Source organism: Chrysemys picta, chromosome 20 (genome assembly GCF_011386835.1).
Source record: "Chrysemys picta bellii isolate R12L10 chromosome 20, ASM1138683v2, whole genome shotgun sequence".
In the NCBI taxonomy this organism is placed as follows: domain Eukaryota; kingdom Metazoa; phylum Chordata; order Testudines; family Emydidae; genus Chrysemys; species Chrysemys picta.
In genome coordinates, this window is record NC_088810.1 from 21,756,629 (window position 1) to 21,782,871 (window position 26,243).

Sequence of the window (26,243 nt, forward strand, 5' to 3'; positions counted from 1 at the left end):
AGACAGACGCTACCCAGCTGCTTCCCCACGGGACGCTCATCCAGCCGACGACAAGTTTGCCCTACCCTGGCGTTGGGAGGGGAAAGAGTGATCTAGCAATGAGAGGACCCCCTCCCTGAGCTCTCCAGAACCCCACCCCCACGGCCACATCTGTATGGCACCATCACATCTGGATGCACACGACTGCTGGGTGCCAGGCAGACACTCACCTCCTGTCCTCTTCGTATTTCGACCTAGAGCGGGGAAAGAGGGAAGGGGAGTGAGAAACCAGGCCACCTCCGTAAGACACCATTTAATCTGCCTGATCCGAGCCCAGGAGCCCGAGGGACGATGTCTCAGACCTAGCCCTTCACGGCCACGACTCAAACCAGCCGCTTTAAAGGCACGGGACCGGATCCTCTGCCGGTGTAAATCGGCAGAGCTCCTTTGACTGCAATGGGGATATAGGGTCAATACTACTCCAACCAGCACTGGCAAGAGGGGACAGGACAGGGTGTAAGAGAGCAGGTCCCCGCCAGCCCCACGCCTGCTGCTTCCACCTGCCCCCGCATGCCAGGAGCCCATTCCTTCCTTCAACCCCCACCCCCCCCACACACACACACGTACTCAGAGCCTGCTCCTTCCACCGGCCCCCCCACCACTACAGAGTCCTAACTGGACTTCAATGGTAAAGCCAGAGTGCCCGGAAGCTCGCAGGAGCGGCCCTGGGATCCACGCGCCAGGCTGAGCTGGGTTCCGCTCCCGCTCCCACCGGTCGCACCCCGCTGCCGATCTCTGCTGGTGTCAGCGAGCCCAGAGCCAGGCTGGGGCTGGATCACACGCCGGACGGGGACCAGCCCCGCCGCTTGGCACTCACAGTATGTCGCCCAGTTGAGCAAGCTGCTTCTCGGCCACCTGGCGCTCCTTCTGGGGATCGCCGTCCAGATCCAGCAGGTCGTTTTCTCCATACAGGCTTCCCAGCCCCATGGTGCGCTTCGTCCTGCGGACAGACCGAGGGCCACAGGTCAGCCCCACGGGCCTGAGTGCCGCAGGCAATCACCCCAGCGAAGAGCTGCCCAAGACGAGGCCATGGAGCAGAGGCAGTGCGAGGGCCTTACCTGTAGTCCTGGATTTGCTCCTGGATCTCGGGCATCGCTGCGTCCTGAGCCTCGGAGAAGGCGCTTCGGACGTCCTCCCCGTTCCGCAGGCGAGACTCTGGAGCCGCAGATGGGAGATGAGGAAAGAAGCTCGTTACCAGCTGCGCTCGGCTGGGGGGGGGCGGGCAGGGGTGCACGGATGGCCCAGGGCACCAGCAGCGTCAGGTGTTGACACGGCATGTTTCAGCCAAAGATCCCACCATGCCTGCCGATCGGGCAGCTGCTTTTCAGGGGTGTACACCCCAGCAGCCACATCAGGTGCTCAGCACCCCTGCTAGCAGCCTCGAACTTAAGGCCTCATCTACCCTGGGACTCTCCCACCCGGATTCCTCCTGGCAGGGTGGCTGCACCACTGCCACCCCGAATGCTGCCGGGGAATCCCCATTGTGCCCCGCGATTAGCAACAGCACAGCTCGCCAGGGTTCCAAGCAGGAGAAAGCCACTCTGGTGCAAAACGCAACTCTGCCCGTTTGCACTGGGGCAGATATCCTGGGTGCTGGAGTTGGGGGCAAATCCAGGCCTGAGCCTCCCAACTCCGCCTGCAGGGCAGGTATGGTAAGACAGACAGGCAGCATAGCCCGGTGGAAAGGGACTTGGGAATCCTGGCTTCTCTTGCCAGCTCTGCCACTGGCCTGCTGGGTCACCTTGGGCAAGTCACTGCCTTGCTCTGTGCCTCAGTTTCCCCTCCCGCCCTCTGTCTAGTTCAATGTTAAGCTCTTCAGGGCAGGGACTGTCCCTCCCTTTGGTCGTGCACAGTGGGGCCCGTTAGGCGCAGCCGTGACTCTAATTAATGGTAACGTCCTCAGGCCTCTGTAACTGAGGCTCATGCAAGGGAAGCGACTTCCCCAAGTGAGGCAGGAAAAGAACCCAGGAGTCCTGACTCCAACTCGAACCACATGACGCCGTTTCCTCCCTAACGCAGGGCAATACGAAGGGGGGGAGTGAGGTCTCTCCTATGCAGACAGACCTTCTCCAGGGAAGCTCTGAGGATGTAGAGTTCTGCACTCTAATAAAAGAGACTTTGATTTAAAGCAAAGCCACTGGTGCAGTGGTTCTTAACCTGGGGTGCACTCACCCCCTGGGGGTGCGAGCTGCCCTGTCTGGGGGTGCAAGATAGGGCCAGATTTTTGTAGAAGGTAAATCATCGAAAACACAAATTAAGCACAGGCACGTAAGTACAACTGCTTTGTTTCATCAAACCTATGTATTTATTAACATTATACCTTTTTAACGATTACTGTAACACACAAACAAAAAAGATAGCTAAGTTTAAAGAACTGACCTACTTGGACGGTTTCTGATACGGGGTGCGAGAACCTATTCTGAGAACCAAAGGGGCGCAGGCTGCAGTCAAGGCTAAGAACCACTGCACAGTGGGACCGGCAACAGCCAGTGGTCCCTGATGCGGAGATCTAGAGCTGCTGAAAACACTGTACTGCTTCAGCGACTACCCCTAACGGCCTAGGCCTGGCCTCAGAGTTCACACGCACACGCAGACGTGCACACGCACTTACCTATGTCAGCTAGCAACTGCTCAGACACCTTTATTCTCAGAGGCTAGGAGGGAAAAAAAATGCAATTACGTCTCCATGAATTATTATTCTAGGGGCACCAGGTCAGAGGATAAACACCGTGGGAGTGCTAGTAACGCCGGCATGCGCTTTGCACAGCAGCGTCTGTATTTAAACAGACCAGAGCTCAGACTTTCACCCCAATTGAAACACCAGATTAAATCTTAACCGCTTGCCACTCAACTAACGCGTCCCTATTAAGCAGTATATTTGCTACCACCGTGCCTATTAAGCAACAAGGGGGGAAAATCGCTTCTCTCGGAGAAGGCCACAGCTAAAACCACCCATCCCAATTAAAGCAGGCTGCCGGGCCTCGTCTATATTGGCTTTTCCTCCAGCAGCGTAGCTACACTGGTGGCAAACACCGGCGCAGACACGGTTTACAACAATGCAACACAGTTTGCACCAGCGCAGTTTACTGTGCAAAGCACATCTGCTCGGGGCGTTTGCCTCAGTGCAGCTATGCTGATGGCTAAAAACCCAGGGGACCCAAGGCCTTGGTTAAAAGTTTTCCACGTTGGGAGGCTGAATACATGGACCGTTAGACCGCGAAGCCACACTTTGCCGGCCTTCTCCTGCGGGAAGAAAGCCCCACACCCGCTGGCAATGCTGCCAAGCTCCCGCACTCACCGCGTTCTTCTCCAAGAAGATGTTCCAGATCTCCTTCCCCAACGCCCGGGAATCCTTGGAGTTCATTTGCTGGCAAACTTCTGCACACAAATAGAAGAGCTGGAAGGACGGGGGGAGAGAGAAGAAAAAGAACGAGAGATGAAGAAGGAAGGAGAAACGCTTAAAGCAGCAGCAGCAGCGAATCCCTCCAGGACACAGGACAGACCGTAGGGGGTCTCCAGGGGTAGATTGTGTCCTGTGCTGGGGGAGGAATCGGAGCCCTCGGACGGCATTTCCACCTCTCACGCCTGCGTGAGTCCATTGGCTTCAACAGCGCGCGACAGCAGGGGCCAGGCCCAGCGCTCTAGGGCCTTCGGGGCTCCCGGGCAGGGCTGAGGGCAAGTAGCCACAGGAGGAAATAACCCGCACTTCATGGGCCCAGTCAGCAAACAACATGGAGCCCAGAAAAAGGAGCAGGCCGGGTAAGAACTGTGGTGCCCTCTTGGATCCAGGGAAGAGGGAGAGGGTAGGACCTGGACCGAAGCCGGTTGCCGTCGGTGCGTGATTTCAGTGGGCTCCGGATGAGGGTTAGACAGAGGGTGGGAAATGCCCTAAATCCTCCACTACATCCACGCTCCCGAGATCACGTCAGGAGCCACCCCCCGTGCGGCAGGACGCGGCTGCTCCTGCGGGGAAGCCAGGGTCTCCGCACCGCCGCCCCACAGAGAGGCAGCCGCGGTCGCTGACGAGGGCGTCTCGCTCTTACCAGGGGGCTTGGGTCTGCCTGGGAGAAGATGTAGCGCAGGAAAACACCCAGGTGAGCCGGTCGGGATTTGAGCTTCCCCAGGTCCTGGAAGAGGGTGTCGCACTGCTGGGGGAGGGCAGGGAAACAAGCCATTCAAGCCGGGAAGAGCAAAGGGCAGAGTGTGCCCAAGGAACGGGCTCCCCCTTCCGCTAAGGCCTTGGTGAGACTGGCATTTGCCTCATTCCGGCCACTGGGGTGGCTGTAGCAGATACACCCTAGGGCAGGCAGGGGAGCAGCTATTAGCCAGCCCAGCCCCGGAGTTAGACTCCACCACTGCAGCTCTGCCTGTTTGCACCAGCGTAGCTACCCGGCACTGGGGCAAACCCTCAGGCTAGGCAAGGCCTAAGATAGCCAGACCCGGCCAGCGGAACAAGGGTTCCCCTTACGCTGCCTTCTACCCACCAGCCCTCGTCATCAGCTCCACGAGACGCGTGCAAAGCGAATACGAGCCAGCATGGAGCGGGGCAAAGGTTTGGTGGGCGCGGAGGCTGGGAAGCCCTTAGCAAACAACGCGCGTGGCCTCGAGCACGTGCCAGTATCATCTTTGCATCGTCCCAGCTCCAGAGCCGACGTCTGTAACCGCGCTGCCCTGCCCAGGGCTTCCAGCAGCTGGAGCGTGCTCCGTAAAGCCAGGAGGCTGGGGACACACTCGGCGGCACTCCCAGCCCCCCCTGCTCTGACCACTGACCCCACTCCCCTCCTAGAGCTGTGGCCAGAACCCAGAAGTCCCAACCCCTACTCCCCGGCACAGCTGCCGCGCTTGCTGGTGACGCCAACGGGGTAAATACAAGGACAGAGGGATGCCTTGGGAGCCGTTACCTCGTTGTTGAAATACCCTGGATCGTAATCTTCCTCTGGCCCGATGATGAGAGGCCTCGGCATCCGGTCCAAACCCTGAGGAGACAAGGCCAGGTTGGGACAAGGCCACCCCACTCCCTGCAGCACACTGTGCCATGGGGTGAGCACTGACCCCCAGCAGAGAGCGCCCCCCAAGGAGCCCCGCACCCCACCCCCTGCAGCACACTGTGCCATGGGGTGAGCACTGACCCCCAGCAGAGAGCACCCCCAAGGAGCCCCGCACCCCACCCCCTGCAGCACACTGTGCCATGGGGTGAGCACTGACCCCCAGCAGAGAGCGCCCCCCATGGAGCCCCGCACCCCACTCCCTGCAGCAGTTTGGGTGCTGCTCAGACCCACCCCTGATGGGATCACAGCCCCAGGCTGAACCGGCTACAGCCTGTCACTGTCAATCAGACCCAACTCCGCAGAGCTGGACAAGGGAGCGTGCCCCAGGCCCATCCACTCCCCCCCTCACCTGCTCCGCGATGGGCAGGAAGGGCGTGTCCGAGCCTTGGCGGCGATGGTGCTGGAACATCTTGGAGGTGATGACCGGGGAGGTGCGCGGGCTGTCGAGGCCGGGGTCGGACAGAACGGAGTTCCGGTTCAGAGAGATCTGCTCAGGACAACCACCACCTCACGACATTAGCAACCAAGACGGGGGCAGCAGGGAAACCCCCAGGGACGAAAGCAGCGCCAGACCCTGTTTTGACTCACATGCTTCCCAGGTCCAAGGGACCAGCGGCCACACCAAAGACCCAGACCAACATCTAAACCGACTCAACAACGTGTCCAAATGCGGGGCAGGGAGGGCGCCAAATTAACAAATCAATTTCTAAACCAGTTTACATTCGATCAGTGCACACACCTGCCTCCCCCACGTAGGGTGATCAGATGTCCCGATTTTATAGGGACAGTCCCGATTTTTGGGTCTTTTTCTTATATAGGCTCCAATTACCCCCCAGCCCCTGTCCCGATTTTTCATACTTGCTGTCTGGTCACCCTACCCCGCCTCTGCTCTTCTCAGTAGTAACCTGCAGACACTTCCCCACCCACGTTTGGCTGGTCTTATTGACACTGCAAACTCCTGGGGCCATGTATCGCCTCTTTGTCCTGCTGCAGGAAGTGCCATGACAATCTGTGACTCTGTAAGTCCCAGACCAAAAAGACTAAGGGGGAAAATTTCCTACTTAGGACAAGATTCTTAAAGGTGTTTCGGCACCTAGGGGGATTTTCAAAAGCGTCTGAGCCCCCAACACCCACTGACACTCCCGCCAGGCACCTAAATACTTTTAAAACTCTGGCCCTTGGTCATTTTGGAAAGCGTTACCCTCTGTTAGGATGGAGGTGAAGGCTGAGAGGATGGATCAATAACTGAACAGGAAGAGACTTCACAGGGATGTTGCAATGATCCTAAACCCCGAGTCTTAGAAACCCCAGGACATTCAGAGTGACGGCTGCACTTACAAGACATCCAACGGCGCCCAAGCAACCTTCACTCTGCCTGCAGGGCCCCCCCCTCCTGCAAGAACTCCAGGATCCTGATTTGGGGACTGTAGGGTCTGGGATTCCCAGATTCGATTAGACTGATGTTAAATGAGGTCTGATTTTTCCAACCCGCCATGCTCAGCGAGTGCCGGACGTTTGGGGGGCAGAAACTGCTTTTCCAACAACGCACAGAGGTCAACTCCCTGCTCTACGTGCAAAATGGACCTGGCCCTTAGCCCTGGAGCCGCGAGCCCTCACCTCGCTCACCGAAGGGAACCGCTCAGTGCCCGAATCCAAACCGCTGTCGCCATCCTGAGAGTCCAGAGAGAGGCGGCCTGGGAACAGAGGAGAGACACAGATGGGGGTCAAATTAAACCCCACCGGAGGAACCATGGCAAAGGAGACACCGAGTGATGGGAGAGGGGGCAGGACAGAGCTCAGCAGCCCCACGTGCCCTTTGCTGTCTCCTCTCCTCTGATGACAGGAGGGGCGGATCTGTGGGCTGGCTGAGACCCCTCAAGAGAATCAGACTGAGAATGTTTAAGGAGGGTTCGTGCAACCCCAATTCGGCCTCTGACAAGGGAAGAGGAGCTCTGGTCTTTACCGGGGGCGACGGCTCGTTAGAATTCCAGGCAAGGGGCAGAGGCAAAGGAAACCAGAAAGCCACAGGCTTCGAGACCGGAGCTCTGCTGGGCACAAGATGGGAAAGCAATCCTGGGCGGTGAAGGAGGAGAGGGCGGCAGCCACACGGGATGTGTTGAGCGTGAAAAAGCAGAGAGCAGCGGACTGGAGCGAGGCAGGAGATGGTTTTCCCATCCCACAAAAATTTGCCATAAAAAAAAGGTCCCCTTCCAAATGGGCCAAAAAGTTGAAATCTCTAACATTTCCGCAAAACAAAAATAAAATAAAATTCAGCTCGGGTCAGTCAACACCTTTTCTTTCAATACTTCTGAGCCGTCTCATTTCGATTTCAACCTTTTAAAAAAATTCTTTTACGACAAATGAACTGAAATTTCAGAACAAAACGTCGTTTCGAAGTGGAAAATGGAACCTTGCGTTTTGAATCCCCCCGGCCCCCGCCAAAAACAGGAAATTGGTTGAAACCAACCCTTTCTCACAAACGGTTACGGTTTCAACAAATCAACATTGTCCGGTGAAAATATGTTTTGTCGTAAACTTCCTGCCCAGCTCTACAACGGACACTGGGGTGGAGGAGAACAGAGATATGTGCAGCGTTTATCTACGCCGAGCCAGGTGGCCGTCACAGGGGTGCTGGCTGCAAACATTCATGTCTTTTTACGGCATATCCCATATAGCAATGCCGTTGGGCAGAACTGAAGTGACCCTGCACCGGTAAATTCTGGGAGACCTGGAGTCCCTATCCTATAGCACGCAGAGTGTGACTGTTGGGAACAAAGACTTCTGGGTAATTTCCCAATGCGAGGAACTCCTGAATGGGGAGAGCTAGAATGCTCGTAGCTTCCCATCTGCACTGGAGAGACGCTATCACAGCCGATAAGGATCAACCCAGACTCGAACTGAAGCCCTCATCGCACCCGGTGCGAGCAAAGCTTGTCGAATGCCTGGGACGGCTACAGCGTCCGGAGACAAGGAGCTGCACAGGCACCGCAAGCTGAAGCCGCCCAGACCAATCATCTGTTGCGAGGGCGGGCGGACGGTAGCGATGGGTATGCGTAGCTGCCTGGGAGCGACAGCACGACTCACCTTCCGTCCCCCGGAGACTAGCTGAGCCGGAATTGCAGCACGGCCGCCCCAAATCCTGCAACTGAAGGATACACAGGGGTCAGTGTTGTTATCCCTGCTTTACAGGTGGGGAAACTGAGGCACGGAAAGAGCCTGATCTAGAAAGGGGGAGGACCAGCTTCCTTCCATGTCAAGAGGGGCTCTCGGCACCTCCGCGGATACGGAGCTGTCACAAAGAGTCTGTGGAACAGCTGGGAAGGGAACCCCAGAATAGGTTGCACAGGGGGGAGGGATGTTCAACCAGTTCATGTACAAACAACGCCGCGCGTCCTCACTAGCCCTGCTGAACTGGTTTCAAGCCTTCACCTAACCCATTTCAGCCTCAATGCCCTCTGGGTACCTATCCCCACAGTTCACGGCTCAGCCCCCAGAGGCAGTGCATTCTGGGAGATTTCACACTGCACGAAGGCACGCCTCGGCTTGTCCATCTCCACGATGGGACTAAACCCAGTTCAGGCTTCCCCTGGCACCAACTTCTAAGGAGGGTGGAGTGTCCGGGGGCGGGGGAGGAGTCACATGACAATTAGAACCAGGAAGTAAGGACTCCTCTTGTGTACCACTGAGCCGCCTGTTTCCTGTTGGATCTTGAGCTGCAGCTGGCTGACCCTTCTGCGCGCCCCCTCGATCCGTTCCTCCAGCGTGGTGGCGGGGTTCCGGCTGTACACCTCGCAGAACCGCTGAGCGGGGAGACAAGAAGGGGAACGAGGTTACAGCCAGCCACGCAGGGAGGGGAACAGGCACGGGGTGCAGAGCGCGGCGTGGGGGCCTACAAAAAAAGACATAAAGCAGGTGAGGGATGGATGGCTCTGATCAACACCCCGGTGCAGCTTCGATGTGACCGCACCCGCTGCTGCAGGGCGTCAGCTGGTGGCCAGGGGGAGGAGGAAGGAAATACACCTCTCTTCCCCCAAACATTGTACAACTGGCCTCACGCTCAGGAGAGGGTTCCTCTTCCTTGGAAACACCAGTCATGTCACGGACGGAGGCAGGAGCCTGGAATACACGGAGCGGAGGTCTGATCCGCAGGGCAGGAAGGAGAACTATGAGATTAGGTGGTTGTCTTCTCTGCTACAGGCAAGATATCGGAGGAGATGGCCCACTGGTCTGATCCAACATGTCGGGAGGAAAGATTGGACTACGAAGAGCAATAGTCCGCTCCATTATAAGCTAAGATGTCTAGCGGCAAGCTAGACAGGGCAGAGGTCTGCTCCAGCGTGGCTCACCACAGGGAGGAGACAGGCAGCGCATCGTACCTGTAACTCGGCCTCCTCCTGTCTCAGCATGTTGCGGAGGATTTGAGTCGCGTGCTTTTGAACTTGTGGGTCCTGCGATTTGGAACAGACGTGGGCAGAGTGAGGGGACGGACAGAGCTTTGCTTTCATCTCCCCATCTTTCACCCCCACCCCTCAAAGTGGAGCAGCACAGGAGAGTGAGAACCCCCGCTTTCCCATCCCCCTGAGAGATCCAGGACAAACCACCCATGGGAGCGCCGCGCCGCCCGGTTACCTGCAATGGTTTGGGTCCTGTGATGCGCTGCGGCGGAGGCAACGGAGGCGGAGGAGGCGGCGGGGGGCACAGGGGTGCAATCCCGGGTGCCCCCGATACGCTCACGTCTTGCTGAGGGCCGGAGAGCACCACTGAGGGAGGAGGAGACCCCAGGAGGGTCAGCGCGACGTAGGCGCCGGCTGGAGAAGAAAAGGAGCGCGGGTGGAGAGAGACCCACTTTATAACTAGCCAGTTGATGAGGATTTAAAACTCGGGAATCACGGCAGCTAGAAGAGAACTGATCACTGCCTCCCCCACCCCAACCCCAAATCCACGATGCAGGATTCCGAAACAGATGGAGCTGCAACCGAAGCTGATCTTAAGGGTACGTCTACACTGAAAGTGCAACAATTGCACTGCTGTAGCGCTTCAGCTTAGACACTCACGACAGCGACGAGAGGAGCTCTCCCCTCGGCGTAGGGAATCCCCCTCTCCCAGAAGCGGTAGCGAGGGGGCCGGAAGAATTCTTCCATCAACCTACTGCTGTCCACACCGGGGGTTAGGTCGATGTAGCTACGTCTCTCGGGGGGTGGATTTTTCACACCTCTGAGAGACAGCTATGCCGATGTAGGTTTTCAGTGTAGACCAGCTACCCTGAACATTCGGGTTTAATTCAGTTCACAGACGCTAGCCCACTGCACCCTCTACAGAGCAGGAGTACAGTGCACCCCCAGCCTCCGGAGCCTTCGTAAAGCGTACCCAGGAGAGGCTGCATCAGCCAAGGCACAGGCTAATCCCTAGTTTTTATCTCGTGCGCTTCATCCATACACCTCAAAGAGCTGTACAAAGGAAGTCAGTATCATCATCACCATTTGACAGATGGGGAAACTGAGGCACAGAGCGGGGAAGTGACTTGCCCAAGGCTGCCCGGCAGCCCAGTGGCAGAGCGGCGAATAGAACCCAGGTCTCCTGGGTTTCAGTCCAGTGCTGTATTTGCTCGGCTACACTTGAGATCTCCAGCAGCCAGAGTACGGTCTCTACATTCGAGTGCATGTTATAGGCGTGCTCCCACCACGCACTGAAGGAGTACAGCCCCCGACCAGCAAGGCTGTGCGAAGACTCAGGATCCTGGTCTGAGACCTCACCAAGCCTGGATGTCCGGGGAGGATCAATGTCTAAAACACCTTCTTCCACCTCCTCCAGCTTGCTAGGAATCTCCTCCCACCCTCCCAGGCAAGGAGCTGGCCCCAGTGGCCCATGCATCCCTCACCTCCTGGTGGGAGTACTGTCATCTGTACCTGAAGACGAGGGGCAGGCTCCAGCTGGTGCAGAATGCAGCTGCCCACCTTCCCCCTGGCTTAAGCCACTGTGAAAACACCAGACCCAAGATCCAATCCCTCCACTGGCCCTCAGGCTGCTCCCGATGCCAGTTTAAGGTCTCGGTCTTAATCGTCAAAGCAACAACTGGGTCAAGCCCCAGCTACGTTACAAGACTGAACTTCACTCTACGATCAGCGGTGACAACGGTGCTCCTCTGGGACGATGCAGATCAGAAAACGCAAGACGACGGGCATGAGAGCGAGGGTCAAAGCATTCCCGGGGGAGGAGACTTTGCTATGAAATGGGCGACCAGGGGAGATGGGGCGAATCCGGAGTCGGATCGCCTTTAGGAGACGCTGTAAAGCCTTCCTCTTCACCATAGCGAGGAGGACACCGCCATGCCCTCCCCCGTACCCACAAAACCTGAAACAAACCAGCCAACAAAACCAAAAGCCCACCTAGGGTGACCAGATGTCCTGATTTTATAGGGATAGTCCCGATTTTTGGGTTTTCTTCTTATATAGGCTCCTATTACCCTCCGCCCCCGTCCCGATTTTTCACACTTGCTGTCTGGTCACCCTAAGTCCACCCCAGGCAGGGCGTTTACTTCCCCACAGGAGAAGAGCCAGAGATCCCATGAAGTCCACTGGAGACCTCACTATTGGCTATTTGCCCAGCCGCTATGGTGACGGGCAGCAGTATACAACCCTGACGCAGACCGATGGCTAAACAGAGAGCATTGTAACGCAGGGTGGGAAGCGGAATGACCGCATTGGCAAGGGAAGGGTTAAGCTGTTCCTGGAAGCCCCTTCAGGAAAGGGATGGGAAGTGACGTTCTCCAAAACAGCTCCTCCTGTAACAACCAGAACGGGAAGCCGCAGAGATCTGGCTGCAGGGGCTGGGCCCCATCGCTCTGCTGGCCGCTCCAGCTTGCAAAGGACTCCCCTTCCCAACGGTGTCAGTCAAAGGACAACAGAGGGTCCTGTGGCACCTTTGAGACTAACAGAAGTACTGGGAGCATAAGCTTTCGTGGGTAAGAACCTCACTTCTTCAGATGCAAGTCAAAGGACATTTTACCTTAAGCACTTTTGAAACGTGGGATTGCTGGTGTTTTCCACCCGGGAGACCAGACGCCCCCATTTACGCATGGGGCAGGCACAGCTGTGACAGGGCAAGTTCCCCACACCAGCACGCCTCCCCCACATCCTGCAGGATCCCCTGCCTGTCGGGTGGAGAAGAGAGCTCAGTGTGCCTGGTTCATTTGGGCCCTGCCCTCGCCGCTCTGCTCTTAGCCTCAGGGCCCTAACCCTTTCCACAAGACGCCATTTCAAAACTCTCCGCCACTAGAGACTGAGGCTGGCCTCCAACCAGCCACCGAGCGGGAAAAGGCCCCATTCACCCCTTCTGCCTACTCACATTTGATGAGCTTCACCACTTCGAGATGGGAGCTGTTCGTCACCATTGTGCCGTTGACCTGCAAGAGGAGACAGACAGCCTCAGACATGCAGCCCCGGCCCACAGAGCTAAGCACGAGGGAGCACCCCGGGGAAACCCCGGCTCGGGGATCGCCGCTCACCTTGACGATCCGGTCACCCTCTTGCACCCCGGCCTTCATGGCTGCTCCTCCTGCAGTGCGACAGGCAGAGGAAGGGAGTTCCCGTAAATAACAGCAGAGCCTCAGCACCATGAAAACATCCACAGCGCTAGCACAAGGCACCAGGGGGTTTGACACCGGCCCCGGCACAGCACGAGGAGACGTTAGGGTCCAAACTCGAGGTTTTCCCTCCTCCTGTGTGGAGCTCTGTTCTATTCTAGTCCATTTAGGTTCTTATATCGACCTCATCGCTAATACCCAAGTGCGTTAAGCAACGGGACTCCCGTCTGCCACGTGGTTGTTCTCCTTTAGGGCCCCTGTCTAGGCAAGAGGGTCTGTCCACACGGATCCAATTGCAGGATTGGGGCCTAAGCAGCGGTAAAAGTAGCTTTACTGTTTAAGCTCTTCCCCTGCCAGTCTCCCCTTCTTGAATGCAACTGTTAAAAGTTTAAAAATACTGAAAAATTCTCTGTTGCTAAAGCCAGGCCGAAGAGGAAACGTTTCCATGAGGTTCAATTCCAAACGGAGAGACGAGCAAATGAGAAAAAGGCCAAGTAAATTCAAGATTCTTTTCAGCTTTAATGATCTCTCGTTATAGGCAACGCAAGTCAGAACGGAGGGGCAGAACGGAGTCCCTGCAGCACTGCACCCAGGGTGGTCTTTTACCCCAGCACAAAGTGGGCGACTGCCAGGGACAGGGCACTAGAGAATCCGGCTCACTTTGCACTAGTGCAAGTGACTGCACAAGGCGCGGGGCCGTGGGGAATCAGGCACATTGGCTGTTCTTTATTCAAATATTTGGGACATGCCATTGGATTCATGCATATGGAATCTATGCCCGCCCAAAGTCCTGTTGAAGTCACTGGGGTCGATGCAGGGGTCTCCCCATGAAGATCCCATTGCAAAATAAGGGGGTTGATTTTTATCTGACTCTGTCCCTTTAAATCTGTAGGACTTTTCCTCCCTTATCTATCTGAATTTTTCCTGGCCTGAGTGTTAGCCTTATTTTGGCGGGGGGGAAGGAAGGCGTCAGTTTGTAATAGGCGTTCTCTATTGAAATCGTTGCTTCAAGCCCTACTTCCCCTCAACACCAGCAGACAGCACAAAGCTAGAGCACTTCCGCAGCACAGAGCCCAGAGCGAAAGTTGCTGACTGTCGGACGAAGTGGGCATTCACCCTCGAAAGCTTATGCTCCAATACTTCGGTTCGTCTTAAAGGTGCCACAGGACCCTCTGTTGCTTGTGGCTGACTGTGTGTTTGCTGAGGGCGGCTACAAGGGGAATTCCCTGCGCCCCTAGTCCGCCACCAGCTGCGATTATGTAACAACCAGGTAGAGCATGGTGGTTAACCTCGCGCTGCCCGGAGAGCAGAGATGGCGCAACATGGGAACTTGGCTGTTGCTCTCGGGAGCCGATTTTGGGTTAATTCCCACCTGATCAGAATCAAGACTCCTATCTAGGCACATACATACCCCAAGTCCCCCTACCGCCATCCCAACCATGCCCTCACACAGCTTAGCTCCTCTTCATCCTCCAGAATTGCCCTCTTGATCCAACAGGCTTTGCAAAGAAGGATCCCCCTTTTCCTCTCTCCCAACCCATCCTGGGGCCAGAGAGGGGCTGGGGGCCAAGTGAACCAGGGGAGTCCCATTCATACACCAACATCCGTGGGCCCCCAAGAAGGGGGGGACAGAGTAGCCGCTCACCTTGCCGGACAGACTGCACCAGGACGATCCGGTCCCCGCTGACAGTGAAGCCAAAGCCATCCTGATCCTTCTGGATGATGACACACCGTTGGACCAAACCTTCAGCAGGGCGGGGGGAAAGAAAACAAACGAGGCATGAGAAGATAGAGTTTAAATCCATGCTCTAGGTTAGTTATGGCTCCAATTTCCAGATGGCCCATGGCTACTGTTCGTTCCCTGAGGCCAGGGGAAGACTAAGGCCCAGGAAACAGAAGGCAAACGAACAACAAAACCCCCACACCCCTGAAAAGAATTCTTTGTTAACAAAATCCCACGACTTTTTATGTCAAGCTCATGATTTGGGCGGGGCTTGAGACAAGATTTTTGAACGCGATGCGGGAGATCACAAGCAGAGAGGTTCTTGCTGTGAAGAGAGCCCAGGAGAGGGGAGTAGGATAGATAATGAAGCAAAGCACTATGCCCCAGGACGCCTGGGTTCTAGATTTCAGTGGCTCCATTCCCTTTTAAGACTGCAGTGTCCCCGGAGATGTTTGTTCAAATCCCATGCTCTGATACCAGCTGCCTTTCAGCCCCTAGATACCACGCGGGCTGCTTCTATATACGACACAGGGATAGATAGAAAACATCCATTAGGTCCTGTCTAGGCTCTCTCTGGCTTCTCTGGTTCCTTTCCACCACCTGGAAAGCCAGCGATGCGATTACGCTCATTGTCGCTGGTAGGAATGCAGATGTTGTTAGTGACCATGGAGTGACCCAGCTTCTGTTGTTCCTCGCAACGCATGTAACGCTGACATCATTCTTGAGTAGCTGAGGTCTGGTTCAGAAAAAGAAACCGGGCCTGATCCTCCTTTCCATCGTGTCTTTGCCTGTGCAATGCGAGTGTACAAAAGACTCCGGATTCTGCACTCACATTCCACCAGGGACTGTGTTAGACACTCACTTTGCACAGGTGTAAGTGACCACATGAGGTCGGGGCAGGAGAAAAATCAGGCCCAATTTTGCACAAATGCAACTAATGACACAAAGGTGAGGGGCGGGGAAGTAAGAAATTGGACCCGATTTTGCACAAGAGACAGAGACGCCACAAAGTAAGGGGCACGTGTGTGTGTGTTGTGCACGCGCGTGGGCGTGCGTGTAAATAAAATCAGTTCCTAGCAGCTGAACTCACACTGCTCTTTGGGCAGAGGAAGGAAGTAACTTACAAACGTGCAGTCTCAAAGTGGCAAACAAACCAACACGGAGGCAGGATCGGGCCCTATTTACCTAATCTCATATGGCAGATAAGTACTGTTGCCGCTGAGCCCACAAACAGGAATTTTTGTCTGCCATATTCACCATCCTCCCACGGTCAGAGCCATGAGACCCCCAATTCTCATTCTCACTATGAGGCCCCTTTTACAGTCCTGTGGCAGTGTAAAGGAAACAAAGTGGGCGTAACTCATCTGCACTCACTTTTAGGTCCCTTATACTGCCAGCATGGTGTACAGGGACCTTAGGGTAACAGACTCAGACAACAGGTCTCCCACAAAGAGAATGGTCAGTGCATCTGGCTACACTCTCTTTTGGTTCCTGTATTAAACGATCCGCTGTTCCCACATTCTCCCCCCTTTACCACACTCCTCCTTGTTCCCTTCAATTAATCCAGCCTTTTGAAGCCTCACTCATCAATGGTGGATTATTATATCCCCTCCCCCGAACTGCCATAGGATTCGAACGCCTCCTGGGCTTTTAGCCTCCAAGTACCCCCTTAGAGAGGAACGCATCAGAGCCATTTTATAGAGCAGGGAAACTGAGGCACCTTGAGTGACTCGCCTGGAGTCGCACAGAAAGAGAATGTCGATTGAGAAGTCTCAAATCCCAGTCCAGTGCCTTAGCCACCAAGTGATCCTTCCTCTAGGCCAGTGGCTCTCAACCTTTCCAGACGACGGTCCCCATTTCAAGAGTCTGATTTGTCTTGCGTACCCCCAGGTTTCACCTCACTTAAAAACGACTTGCTTACAAAATCAGCCCTAAAAATACAGCCGTGTGACAGCTCCCTGTGACTGACAAATTGCTGATGTTCTCCTTTTTACCATCTAATTATAAAATACATCAATTGGACTATAAATATTGTGCTTACATTTCAGCACATAGCACACAGAGCAGTCTAAACAAGTCATTGTCTGTATGAAATTTTAGCTGGCACTGACTTCGCTAGGGCTCTTTCTGTAGCCTGTTGTAAAACTAGGCAAATATCTAGATGAGTTGATGCACCCCCTGGAAGAGCTCTGCGTACCCCCAGGGGTATGTGCACCCCTGGTTGAGAACCACTGCTCTAGGCAGACAGCCATTCCCTTTCCAAGATCAGCAACTGGCGTTGGCGCCAGACAGTCCTGCATCACCTCGTGCCTTTGTGTTGGCCGATTCTTACAGTGCATGCTCTGAAGCCCGTTCTGCAGTTATACCCCGGCCCTGGGGCTAATCTAGGATCACGGCCTGCAAGCTTTGTTCCAGCGCTGCAGAAGCATTTCCGGGCAAGGCCCTGGCCCCATGTCACCGCTGCTCTCGTACGCACGGCTCTGTTCTAAAGATTTTCCTCTCCCCTTTTTAGGGTACAGGGACCAACCTGATGCAGCAGGAGTGAGGGCTAGGCTGCAACTCACAGTGCAGGAGGGGGACGGCCCCTCCAGTGGGAACTGGGGTGGCACATGCCAAAGCAGGGAGGGCGCTGCAACACCCTTTCCACGTCCACACCTAGCCACAAGGCCACTCTTCTCTCTTCACTGCTTGGGCAACTGGAATCGTAAACAGAACCATCGTGGTCATCCCCACTAGCTCTAACCTAGCACTTTTCATCCACAGATCTCCAAGTGCTTCACAAGGGAGGGGAATGTCATTGTCCCCATTTTACTGATGGGGAAACTGAGGCACGGGGAGGGCAGCAATTGGCCGGCTATCAGTGGCAGAGATAATAATAGATTCCTGGGGTCCCAACTCTCAGTTCCCAATTCTACCCTAGACAAAAGGTGTAAGTAGCCCCATATGAAGGGGTAATTATCACAGGAAAACATCATTTTATCCCCCATGACTCCCCCCATCACGGGAAAGGGCAGGTGAGCCGTTCAAACCCACAAAGACCAGAACATGTGATGGCTCATGAGGACGCCCCTACCCCACAATGTCATTCCCAGCCGGCCCTTCCCCAACTCCAGAGCTTACTCGGGATCGAATGTTTCTTTCTAGAAAATGATGCCCTCTGGCTCAGCCGTTACGGGTCCAGCTGCAAGAGGCCCGACTAGACGTTCCTTTTGGCCTTATAATCCCCGAGTCTGAGAACAGGAGCTTCACGCTGCGCAGAGACGCACGTGCCAAAGCCTCCGGCCACCTGCATCATGACCTTCCGGACAGCTTCACCTGCGTGCCTGACGCTCCCGTGGTCAGGGCGCTCACCTGGGACATGGGCGACCTGGGTTCTGTTCCCTGCTCTGCTGCCGCGACCTTGGCCAAGTGACTTCCCGTCTGTGGGCCTCAGAATTCCTCATGCGCCCAGTGGGCAGACAAGCCCTGCCCCACCTCCCGGGGGGATCAAGACCATCACAACTGGGAGGTGCCGAGAGATAACGGCGATGGGGGGGCAGAGATGCAGCCAGATGGTACAGCCCCGAGTCTGCTGTCATAGCAACACAGAGCGGGGAGGAGAGAAGTAAAGGCTACCTGTCGTTTCAGTGCAGTCAGACGGCTGGCGGCGGTGCCCTGGAGACCTGCGTCCTGTAGCCGAATCGCCCAGTGAAGACAGGCTGCTTAACCTGAAGGGAATGAGACGGAAACAGTCATGGAGGAACAAGACTCATCCTTCCACTTACAAGAAGCCTCCCTCTAAGGACGCAGCAAGCCCCAGCGGTAGCCGGAGCAGCTCTCACGGCGAGCGATCGTTGTCTGTTTCCCCCAGGGCGCTGGGCCAGAATTGGAGCTGAAGGACCCTTCTCCCCACCGCCAAAAGCGGCCTCCAGCAGAGACAGCCAGAGTCCCAGGGAGGGCGCTACGCCATGTAACCCACGTGTCTGTCAACCCCGGAGGGATGGGAAGCGTTTGGTTTCCACAGAACATGACGAACAACAGAGAGATGCGCTCATGCAAACCACACGCACAGCACAGGAGGTCAGCGTCAGAGCTTACCAGGCTGCAATGGGGCTGATGGAAGAAGAGAACATGAAGCAGCGAGGAATGAATGAGAGACAATGGATAATTACTTTCTTTTTTTATGTTTGGTGCGCTCGCTATTCCCGGCAGTTCTGTGATGGGGGCGGGGGCTGGATTGAGAGCCCTGCAGGCCAAGGCGGAAAGAGGTACAACAGCACTGGCTTTGCAAGTTTCCCAGAACTCTCCTACCCTGGAGGGACCAGCTGACCGTGGGGCGAGACGGGAGCTCCCACTCCACGGCCCGCTCGGTCCTGGCCAGCTCTCTCTGCCTAATGCCTATTGCTGGGGTGGGTCGGCATGCTGTGGGCACACCTACCCAGCCGGAACTGGACAGAGTCCCAACAAACTCTACCCGCAAGCCGCCGGGAGACCTGCAGCCGTGACTCATGGCGAAGGGGAGAGTTCATTCGAGTTATCTACCCTGGCGCTGACACCTCTCTACCTAGCCCAGCTTGAGGGACGGCAGCCACTCGGGAAAACAGGCAACAGCGCTATCTCGAGTGTAACCTGTCCCAGCCCATGTGAGTTAATAGCACCACGATACTCGAGTGAGGGCAGGATTCGAGATTGGGGCAACACCTGAATTAACTGCAGTGAAGACAAGACCTTAGTACCTACTGCCCCCAGCCTGGGGCCAGACTGGAGCCAGGATCCTAGAAGGGAAAGGCCCCATATCCCACCTCTCAAGCCAGCCAGTTCCCCCAGATCTGGTGCCAGATTGGAACCAGGACCCTATAGGGGAAAGGCCCCATATCTGATTCCCCAATCTTCTAGAGCCAGCCACTCCCTCCAACCTGGTGGCATAATGGAGACAGCACCCTACAGAACCCTATGGGGGAAGGCCCCATATTCCATTCCCCAATATCCCCGGGCCAGCCAGTTCTCCCGATCTGATGCCACATTAGTACCAGGACCCTAGAGGTGAAAGATCCCGTTTTCCCTTCCCTGGTCCCCCTTGAGCCAGCCAGGTTGGGTGCGGTCGTTGGGTTTTTTGTGGACAATATAAAATGGCAGAAGAAAGGCCAGGAGGACATTTACATGAGAGCTGATTGTCACCAAATCCACCTTCACTTTGAACACAGGGGCTTTGACAAAGCGAATGCACCACAAAAGAATGCGATTCTGTCAGCCCGCCCCAAGCCCCATCTTACCTGGGCAGGTGAGAGTGCTTTTTACTGGCTGGCCTGTTGCCCAGGAGGGAAGACAGAAATTGACACCAAAGACAAGGACGGTGGTAAAGATGGCACATGGTCCAGAGGACAGCATTGGGAGTGCAGGGGGGGGAAGAGGAGACAAATAGATAAAAGAGACAGATGTGTAATGGATGACACAGCTGTAAACACACTCAACACTCGGGAGAGTGGACGGACAGACAGCAAGAGGCAGATGCGCTGCTAGCCCTAGGCTTCAGAGCCAGAGTCTGCCGACCCAGGCCGGGAGGGGCTGCATCATACCCTCTGTGACCCAACGGGGCTCCTTTGAGGAGCGGAAGGGGAGCTCCCCCTCCGTAGCCAATTCAGCTCTTGACCTCTGCGTTCAGGCGGACAGTGGCAAGGGGATGCCAACAGGCGTCCACTAGGGACCAAGTCCCACCAAAATCGTTTCCCACGGGGCATTCAACAGCCAGATGGGTCCAGCTGCCTTGAGAGCCTCACACAGGCCCCGATCCCGCAAAGACTCACTCAAGTGCTTACATTTTATGCATTAGAGTCGCTTGCAGAAAGTGAAGTAAGTGCTTGTGTCTTTGCAGGGCTGGAGCCAAATTCCCTCTGACCCCTTCCCCACGCATCTGTGCGCTGACCACCTTCCCAGCAGCCGATCCTTCCTTCCCAGGCCCCGAGAGCGACGCCCCTTCCCTTCTCCCACCCCTTGCCCAACGCATCGAGTCCGCTCCAGGGCAGGACCGTTTAAAAAGGAGCAAGACTGTTGTGGCGGACGCAGGCAGCGACAGCTCCAGCAAAGGGCGCTGAGTGGTCTCCGTTACGACCCTCGCTTTCAGGCTGGAGTTTTCCAGCCTCGGGGTCTGGCTCAGAGTGCACAGAACCAGAAAGTTTGCACCAGATTCCTTCGACTGCTTTGTGCACGGAGGAGGAGGAAATGCAGGCTGTCCTCACGGGGACAGAATACCTTCGCCTTTGGGTGCGATACGCGACTGGACTGTCTGAGAAAACATGTGTGACCCTGGAACCAGACACTGCATCGGGAGCACACACCCGCAGGGAGGCAAGGGGACAGGTAGCGGGGTGATGGGGCAGGAGAGGACACCATGGGTCTCATGAGCACACACCCGCAGGGAGCGAGGGGACAGGTAGCGGGGTGATGGGGCAGGAGAGGACACCATGGGTCTCATGAGCACACACCCGCAGGGAGGCGAGGGGACAGGTAGCGGGGTGATGGGGCAGGAGAGGACACCATGGGTCTCATGAGCACACACCCGCAGGGAGGCGAGGGGACAGGTAGTGGGGTGATGGTGCAGGAGAGGACACCATGGGTCTCATGAGCACACAGCCGCAGGGAGGCGAGGGGACAGGTAGCGGGGTGATGGTGCAGGAGAGGACACCATGGGTCTCATGAGCACACACCCGCAGGGAGGCGAGGGGACAGGTAGCGGGGTGATGGTGCAGGAGAGGACACCATGGGTCTCATGAGCACACACCCGCAGGGAGCGAGGGGACAGGTAGCGGGGTGATGGTGCAGGAGAGGACACCATGGGTCTCATGAGCCCACACCCGCAGGGAGGCGAGGGGACAGGTTCCCCAAGTGCCCGCCTGCATGGCGGGGGTAAGGGGCAAACGACAGGTTCAGTCTGAACTTGGGTGGTTTCCCCAAGCGCATACGCTCACAGCCCCAGCCTCGATCCCGCTGCCAAGCGCCGAGAGGGGCGCTGCCCTCCAGCGCGAGCAACAGCAGAGACGCAAGCTGCAGCACTAAGTGGATCCCTCCTCTCCGAGTGGCGCTGAGCCACCTGCGCGCCTGCTCCCTTGGGGGCCTGATCCAAGGCCCACGGAGAGGATCCCACCGACGTCAGTCTGCTCTGGACCAGAAAGACAGGGGACGGGAGGGCTGCGTCATGGCGTTTCTACTGGGCCAGCACCTGAAGGGCGACAGCAGGTGGCACGGCGCTAGGTGCTGTACGGACATACAATGAGCACCAAAGAGCTTACAGTCTAAAACCCTGCAAACGCAAGGGCCTAACCCTGCCAATCCAGCTGCCCGCCTGCCGCTTAGCAGGGGTAACGGAACGGCTGCAGCGCTCCCAACAGGACACACCCTGAGTTTCCCCCGTGCCCCCCACTAACGGTTTTCGATGCTTTTGAGACTCTCCTCCCTAAGCTCCTAAATCCTTTGGGTGCACTTCTGAAAATCCGCACCACCTCTGTGCATTGCCCGGCACACTCACGGGCGCACACCCACCCACACGCACGCCCTCCACGAAGCAGGATCGAGCCCGTTCTCCCGCACATATACCTTTCTTGAAAAAGCAACACCACCACCGCCATCAACAAATGCACATGAGTCAGACAGCAACCATCTCACTGAGGCAGACAGCAAATTCCTTCCTTCCTCGCCGGGCTAAATCCACACTTAAAAATGAAAGCCAGAAAAGGGGGGAGAGCTGGGGAAGAACTAGTGAAACTCGGTAGGTCTGGACGCTACTGCAGAGTTCTCAACTCCTCCCTAGGAAAAACACCTCCTAGGTAAAGCCAACAGGACCTGATGCTCAGCTCAGTGGCCGAGAGGTCAGGGCGGGGCGTGAAGATGCCTGTAAGCCACCTTTGCTCTCCCTGGATTCTGGACCCATGCAGGGGTCTGCCTGGCTCGTGTTGTGAAAAGCAGCCGCAGAGCCACGCAAACTTGCTCTTTGCTTCTAATACAGTCCCCGGGAAGCTGAGAAGAGTGGTAGTGCAGCGCGCTCTGGCCACATCCCCAATCGGCCCCCCAGGGACTGGGCACAGGTCCAGAGCAGAGCTCTTATGCCAGCTCCACACAAGCTGTGCAGGGGCCCTGCACGTGGGGGATTCTCAGGGAGCCAGTTCTGCCCACTTGAAAGCCCCTGCACGTTGCTCGGGCAGCCTACAGGGACCACAGCGTAACCGAAAGTCAGGCCCACCATATCTCTGTTTTAATACACGCATTTGACTCCGGGGCTCTGTACTCTGCAAGTCCAAAGCAAGGACTGGCATTAGCTCTTTGGGACGTGTGCACATACACACGAAAACAAGAAGCCATTGCCAAGTTTTGCGCCGAACTGGTGGAGTAAATCCCCAGGATCCATCCCCCTGCAGCCTGCTCGCACCGCACCTCACGTCGACACGACTGTTAGAACTCCATTTCCAATCTGGCAAGGTCTTGCACATTTTTTTTTTGGCCCAGACAAAACACAAAGGCCCAACCTTTAAACTTTTGCTCACGATCAGCCGCAGATGGAATCCGGCTGCCGTCCGCAGACCGTGCTAACTGCATGCAGAAGGCACCAAGTATGCACGGGAAAAACTATTTCTGCTTCGGCAGCAGTTGTAGGGCAGTGAAACGTTCCACTGGGGGAAAAAGGGAGGAGAACTACAGAGAGGTTCATACCGGGAAGAGGAGGAGAATGTGACCTACTGCTGTGGAGTAGGGGGGAAGAAGCGTCCTCTGCTTACAGATGAAGGGACGGAGACCAATCTACGGTATTTCCATGATGCCTGTTCCCACGGTGTGTAACGCTGGGGTAAATCTAAACTGTACGTGCTGGTACCTCCCAAATGTGAAGTTACACCTGGCATCGCCTCAGAGGAGTCAGGGCAGTGATAAGAAAGCAAAGCCACCCGGCCACATTCCTGCATGAGTGGATGGCACATTCCCAGGAATGTCAAGGTGAAGGGCCCACTGATCAAAGCCCAAGTACAGAGAAACACTGGGAGGGTGGGGGGAAGGGAGGGTGCCTGGGCTGGTCAGAGGTGCTGGTCTGACAGCTCCCAAGCAATGTCGTCTGTGCATCTATAACGCATGGACAGCACAAGCAGCAATACAGACACAGGCCTGGTCTAGGCTAGAGAAGTTACTAAACAAGAGGCCCTAACCACCTAAGAGACCTGGGTTCTAGCCCCAGCTCTGCCACTGACCTGCTGCGTGACCTTGGGCAAGTCACGTCCTCGCTCCGTGCCTCGGTTTCCCCTCCCACCCTTTGTCCGTCTCATTGGTTGAGACTGTAAATTCATCGGTGCAGGGGCTAGGTACATACAATGCACAGCTGGGTTCGATAGGCTCTACTGTAATAAATCTGTTTGATCTACTGGTGCAAACCCCTAATGCAGATGAACTGGAGTCAGTTTAACCCTGGCTTAAAAAAAAAAAAAAAATCAGTTCAGCTTGCATCAGTTAAACCATTGCAACTCATGTAGTGTAGACAAAGCCACACCACCCTGCTCTGGAGAAGGAGTCCCAGCCTTGCCCACTCCGTACTAGGTCTCTCTGCCAACCAAGGAGCCCAGTCAGTGCCTTGCCACCTGTGATACAGACACTGGAGTGAGATTCACCCAATGAAACAACCATCTGATGAGCATGGCTTCACGTCCAGTAGAGAGGGGACCAGACTAGAGTCAGGGCTCCTAGGAGCTACTTCTGCTTTTCTTCATTTCAATTTATTCAACTAGTTCAGTTCAATGCCTACAGGTGGATAGAAATCGATTTGAAAACGGATTTTTTAAAATTTAAATTGCATTTTTGATGTTATTTAAATGGTAAGAAGTTTTTTCTTTTTCAAAATAAACCTGTTTAAACTAAAATCTGAATGTAATATAAAATATGTTAAGGCCTTAACTTTTCAGAATCTCTTAAAGCATTTAAGTAAAAATATAAATATGCTGGATCCCTGGATCTCTATCCAAAACTTTAATTTAAAGGCTGATTTTCTATATAAAGAAATAATTAGGGGGGTAAAAAACTTTTGAGGTCAAGCTTTATGGCACAGTGCATCAAATACTGTACTAAGGGCTTGATTGGTATAATAAAAATAAATGTTATATGCTGTTCTGTGTGTATAATTAAATTCAGGTTACCATCCTAATGCAGGCTTGACACAAACCATGAACAAAACATGAATTATCTAGTGAATAAGCAATAAGGCATTCACCATTTTCTAAGATACTAAAAATATACTTTAATCAAATTAAATTAATAAGAACCTAAACCATTAAGCCATATAATTGCTTTAATAAATGCATAGTTATAATGTGCCCCCTTAGGTAGCAAAAAGATGTACCAAATCTAGTGGAAAAGCTCTATTTCGTCGTAAATCAACATGTTTTAATGGTTGTATCAACCGGTGAGAATGCACCTTTCTTTAGAAAATAACTGAAGTACAAAATGCAAAAGTTGATTTAAAACAAATTAAACCAATCAATTATTTAAACCAAGACTTTCCACTTGGTGATTTAAATCAATCCACCCTGAATGACTAGTTCATTCAAATCAGAAATGCGTCATTCACCATTTTCAATATAAGAAAAAATGTACATTTAAGAATCTGAATAAATGTAAACTAAGCTGTATACTTGCTTAAGTAAGTATGTCTAGATAGAGCATAAACTCCCGGTTAGCAAAAAGTACCACCGGGTTTAATGTAGAGTCTTTATTTAGTTGCCAATCAATGTTTTAATGGTTACCAACCCATGAGAATCATCTTTTCTTTAAGACAATAACTAAAGTACAAAGACAAAACCAGACTGAAATCAATTATTTAAACCAAGGTTTCCTATTTGCTGATTTAAATCATGATTAAAATTGGTGTTTTAAATCACCTTTGATTTAACTCAATTAGTCCTGGTGTTTTACAGAATTTGCTACTGAAATGGGGGAGAGGGGGGGCGGGAAAGAGTAGCAAAATTTGCAAAATGATCCAAAATTATTTAGGTCAGTCAAGACCAGAGGAGAAGATTGCAAGGCACTTCAGAGGGATCGAACCAAAGTGGGCAAACGAGCAACAGGATGGCAGATGAAATTCCAAGGGAACAAACCGCTAAGTAATTTGCGGTGCCAGCAGTGAAGTTGGAAACCGAATCAGGACCCAACTCAGCCCCCTGCTCTAGCTGCTAGTGAGAGTTCTGGCTCAGGCTTGTCACGTCCCTATTTCTTATGAATTGTTCAGCCAGTGGCTTAGTATCTGAACCCTGAAAATCCACTTGGGGCTTTCCTGCATGCCAAAAGCAACCCCAGCGACACCCACACCTCTGCCAGAAGCCTCTCCCTCTTTGCCAAAAGTGCTACCACTTGTGTCTGAGAAGAGCAAGATCTACATAGGTCCAGGTGGGCCAACTTCCCGCTCCTCTACGCATCTGGCACCAGACCGCGCTCTCTCGAGCTCTCTGGAGAGGTGGTTGAGGCTAGGGAGTGAATGGAAACAGGGAAGAAGTTAAGTGACTGGAGCGGAAATAGGAAGCAGAAGAGACACTTGTATTAAAGGTGCACACATGTACATGGTTTTCATTTCCTATTTAAATGCCCAAGTTTGATTTTAAGAGAGACCAAGGGGAGAGCCAGGTACAGTACAGAGAGCCTCATGCAAGCGTCACTTCCAAAGTTCCTTCCTCTGATTCATCTGGAGTAGCTCCTACCCCCCAATACTAGCTCCCTCAGCACATCTCCCTCCAGCCTTGGGCATCTCCTCACCAGCTCCCTATGGGACTCTCCCTTCAGGCCTGGCCCCCTCCTGAACAAAGAATGCCAATAGTATTGTCTGCCACTGTCTTGCCCTGGGGCCGTGGGCAAG

At 54.6% G+C, this 26,243-nt stretch overlaps 1 protein-coding gene across 22 annotated transcripts in view; it reads right to left on the reverse strand.

The window, feature by feature from the left end:
• ARHGEF11 (Rho guanine nucleotide exchange factor 11) overlaps positions 1-26,243 on the reverse strand; it is a 79,314-nt gene that overhangs the window by 22,816 nt on the left and 30,255 nt on the right. For 5 of the 22 annotated variants that reach the window (XM_065574188.1, XM_065574179.1, XM_065574186.1 and 2 more), the window contains exons 2-19: positions 19,645-19,677; positions 18,008-18,099; positions 14,315-14,413; positions 12,592-12,641; positions 12,432-12,489; positions 9,717-9,895; positions 9,434-9,535; positions 8,768-8,887; positions 8,172-8,232; positions 6,705-6,781; positions 5,437-5,574; positions 4,941-5,015; positions 4,083-4,187; positions 3,338-3,436; positions 2,651-2,693; positions 1,098-1,194; positions 857-979; positions 210-233 (exon numbers count right to left, since the gene is read on the reverse strand). In XM_065574188.1, the coding sequence (XP_065430260.1) occupies positions 210-233; positions 857-979; positions 1,098-1,194; positions 2,651-2,693; positions 3,338-3,436; positions 4,083-4,187; positions 4,941-5,015; positions 5,437-5,574; positions 6,705-6,781; positions 8,172-8,232; positions 8,768-8,887; positions 9,434-9,535; positions 9,717-9,895; positions 12,432-12,489; positions 12,592-12,641; positions 14,315-14,413; positions 18,008-18,099; positions 19,645-19,677 (1,575 nt within the window). The other 17 variants (XM_065574190.1, XM_065574182.1, XM_065574189.1 and 14 more) reach the window with 10 other exon arrangements.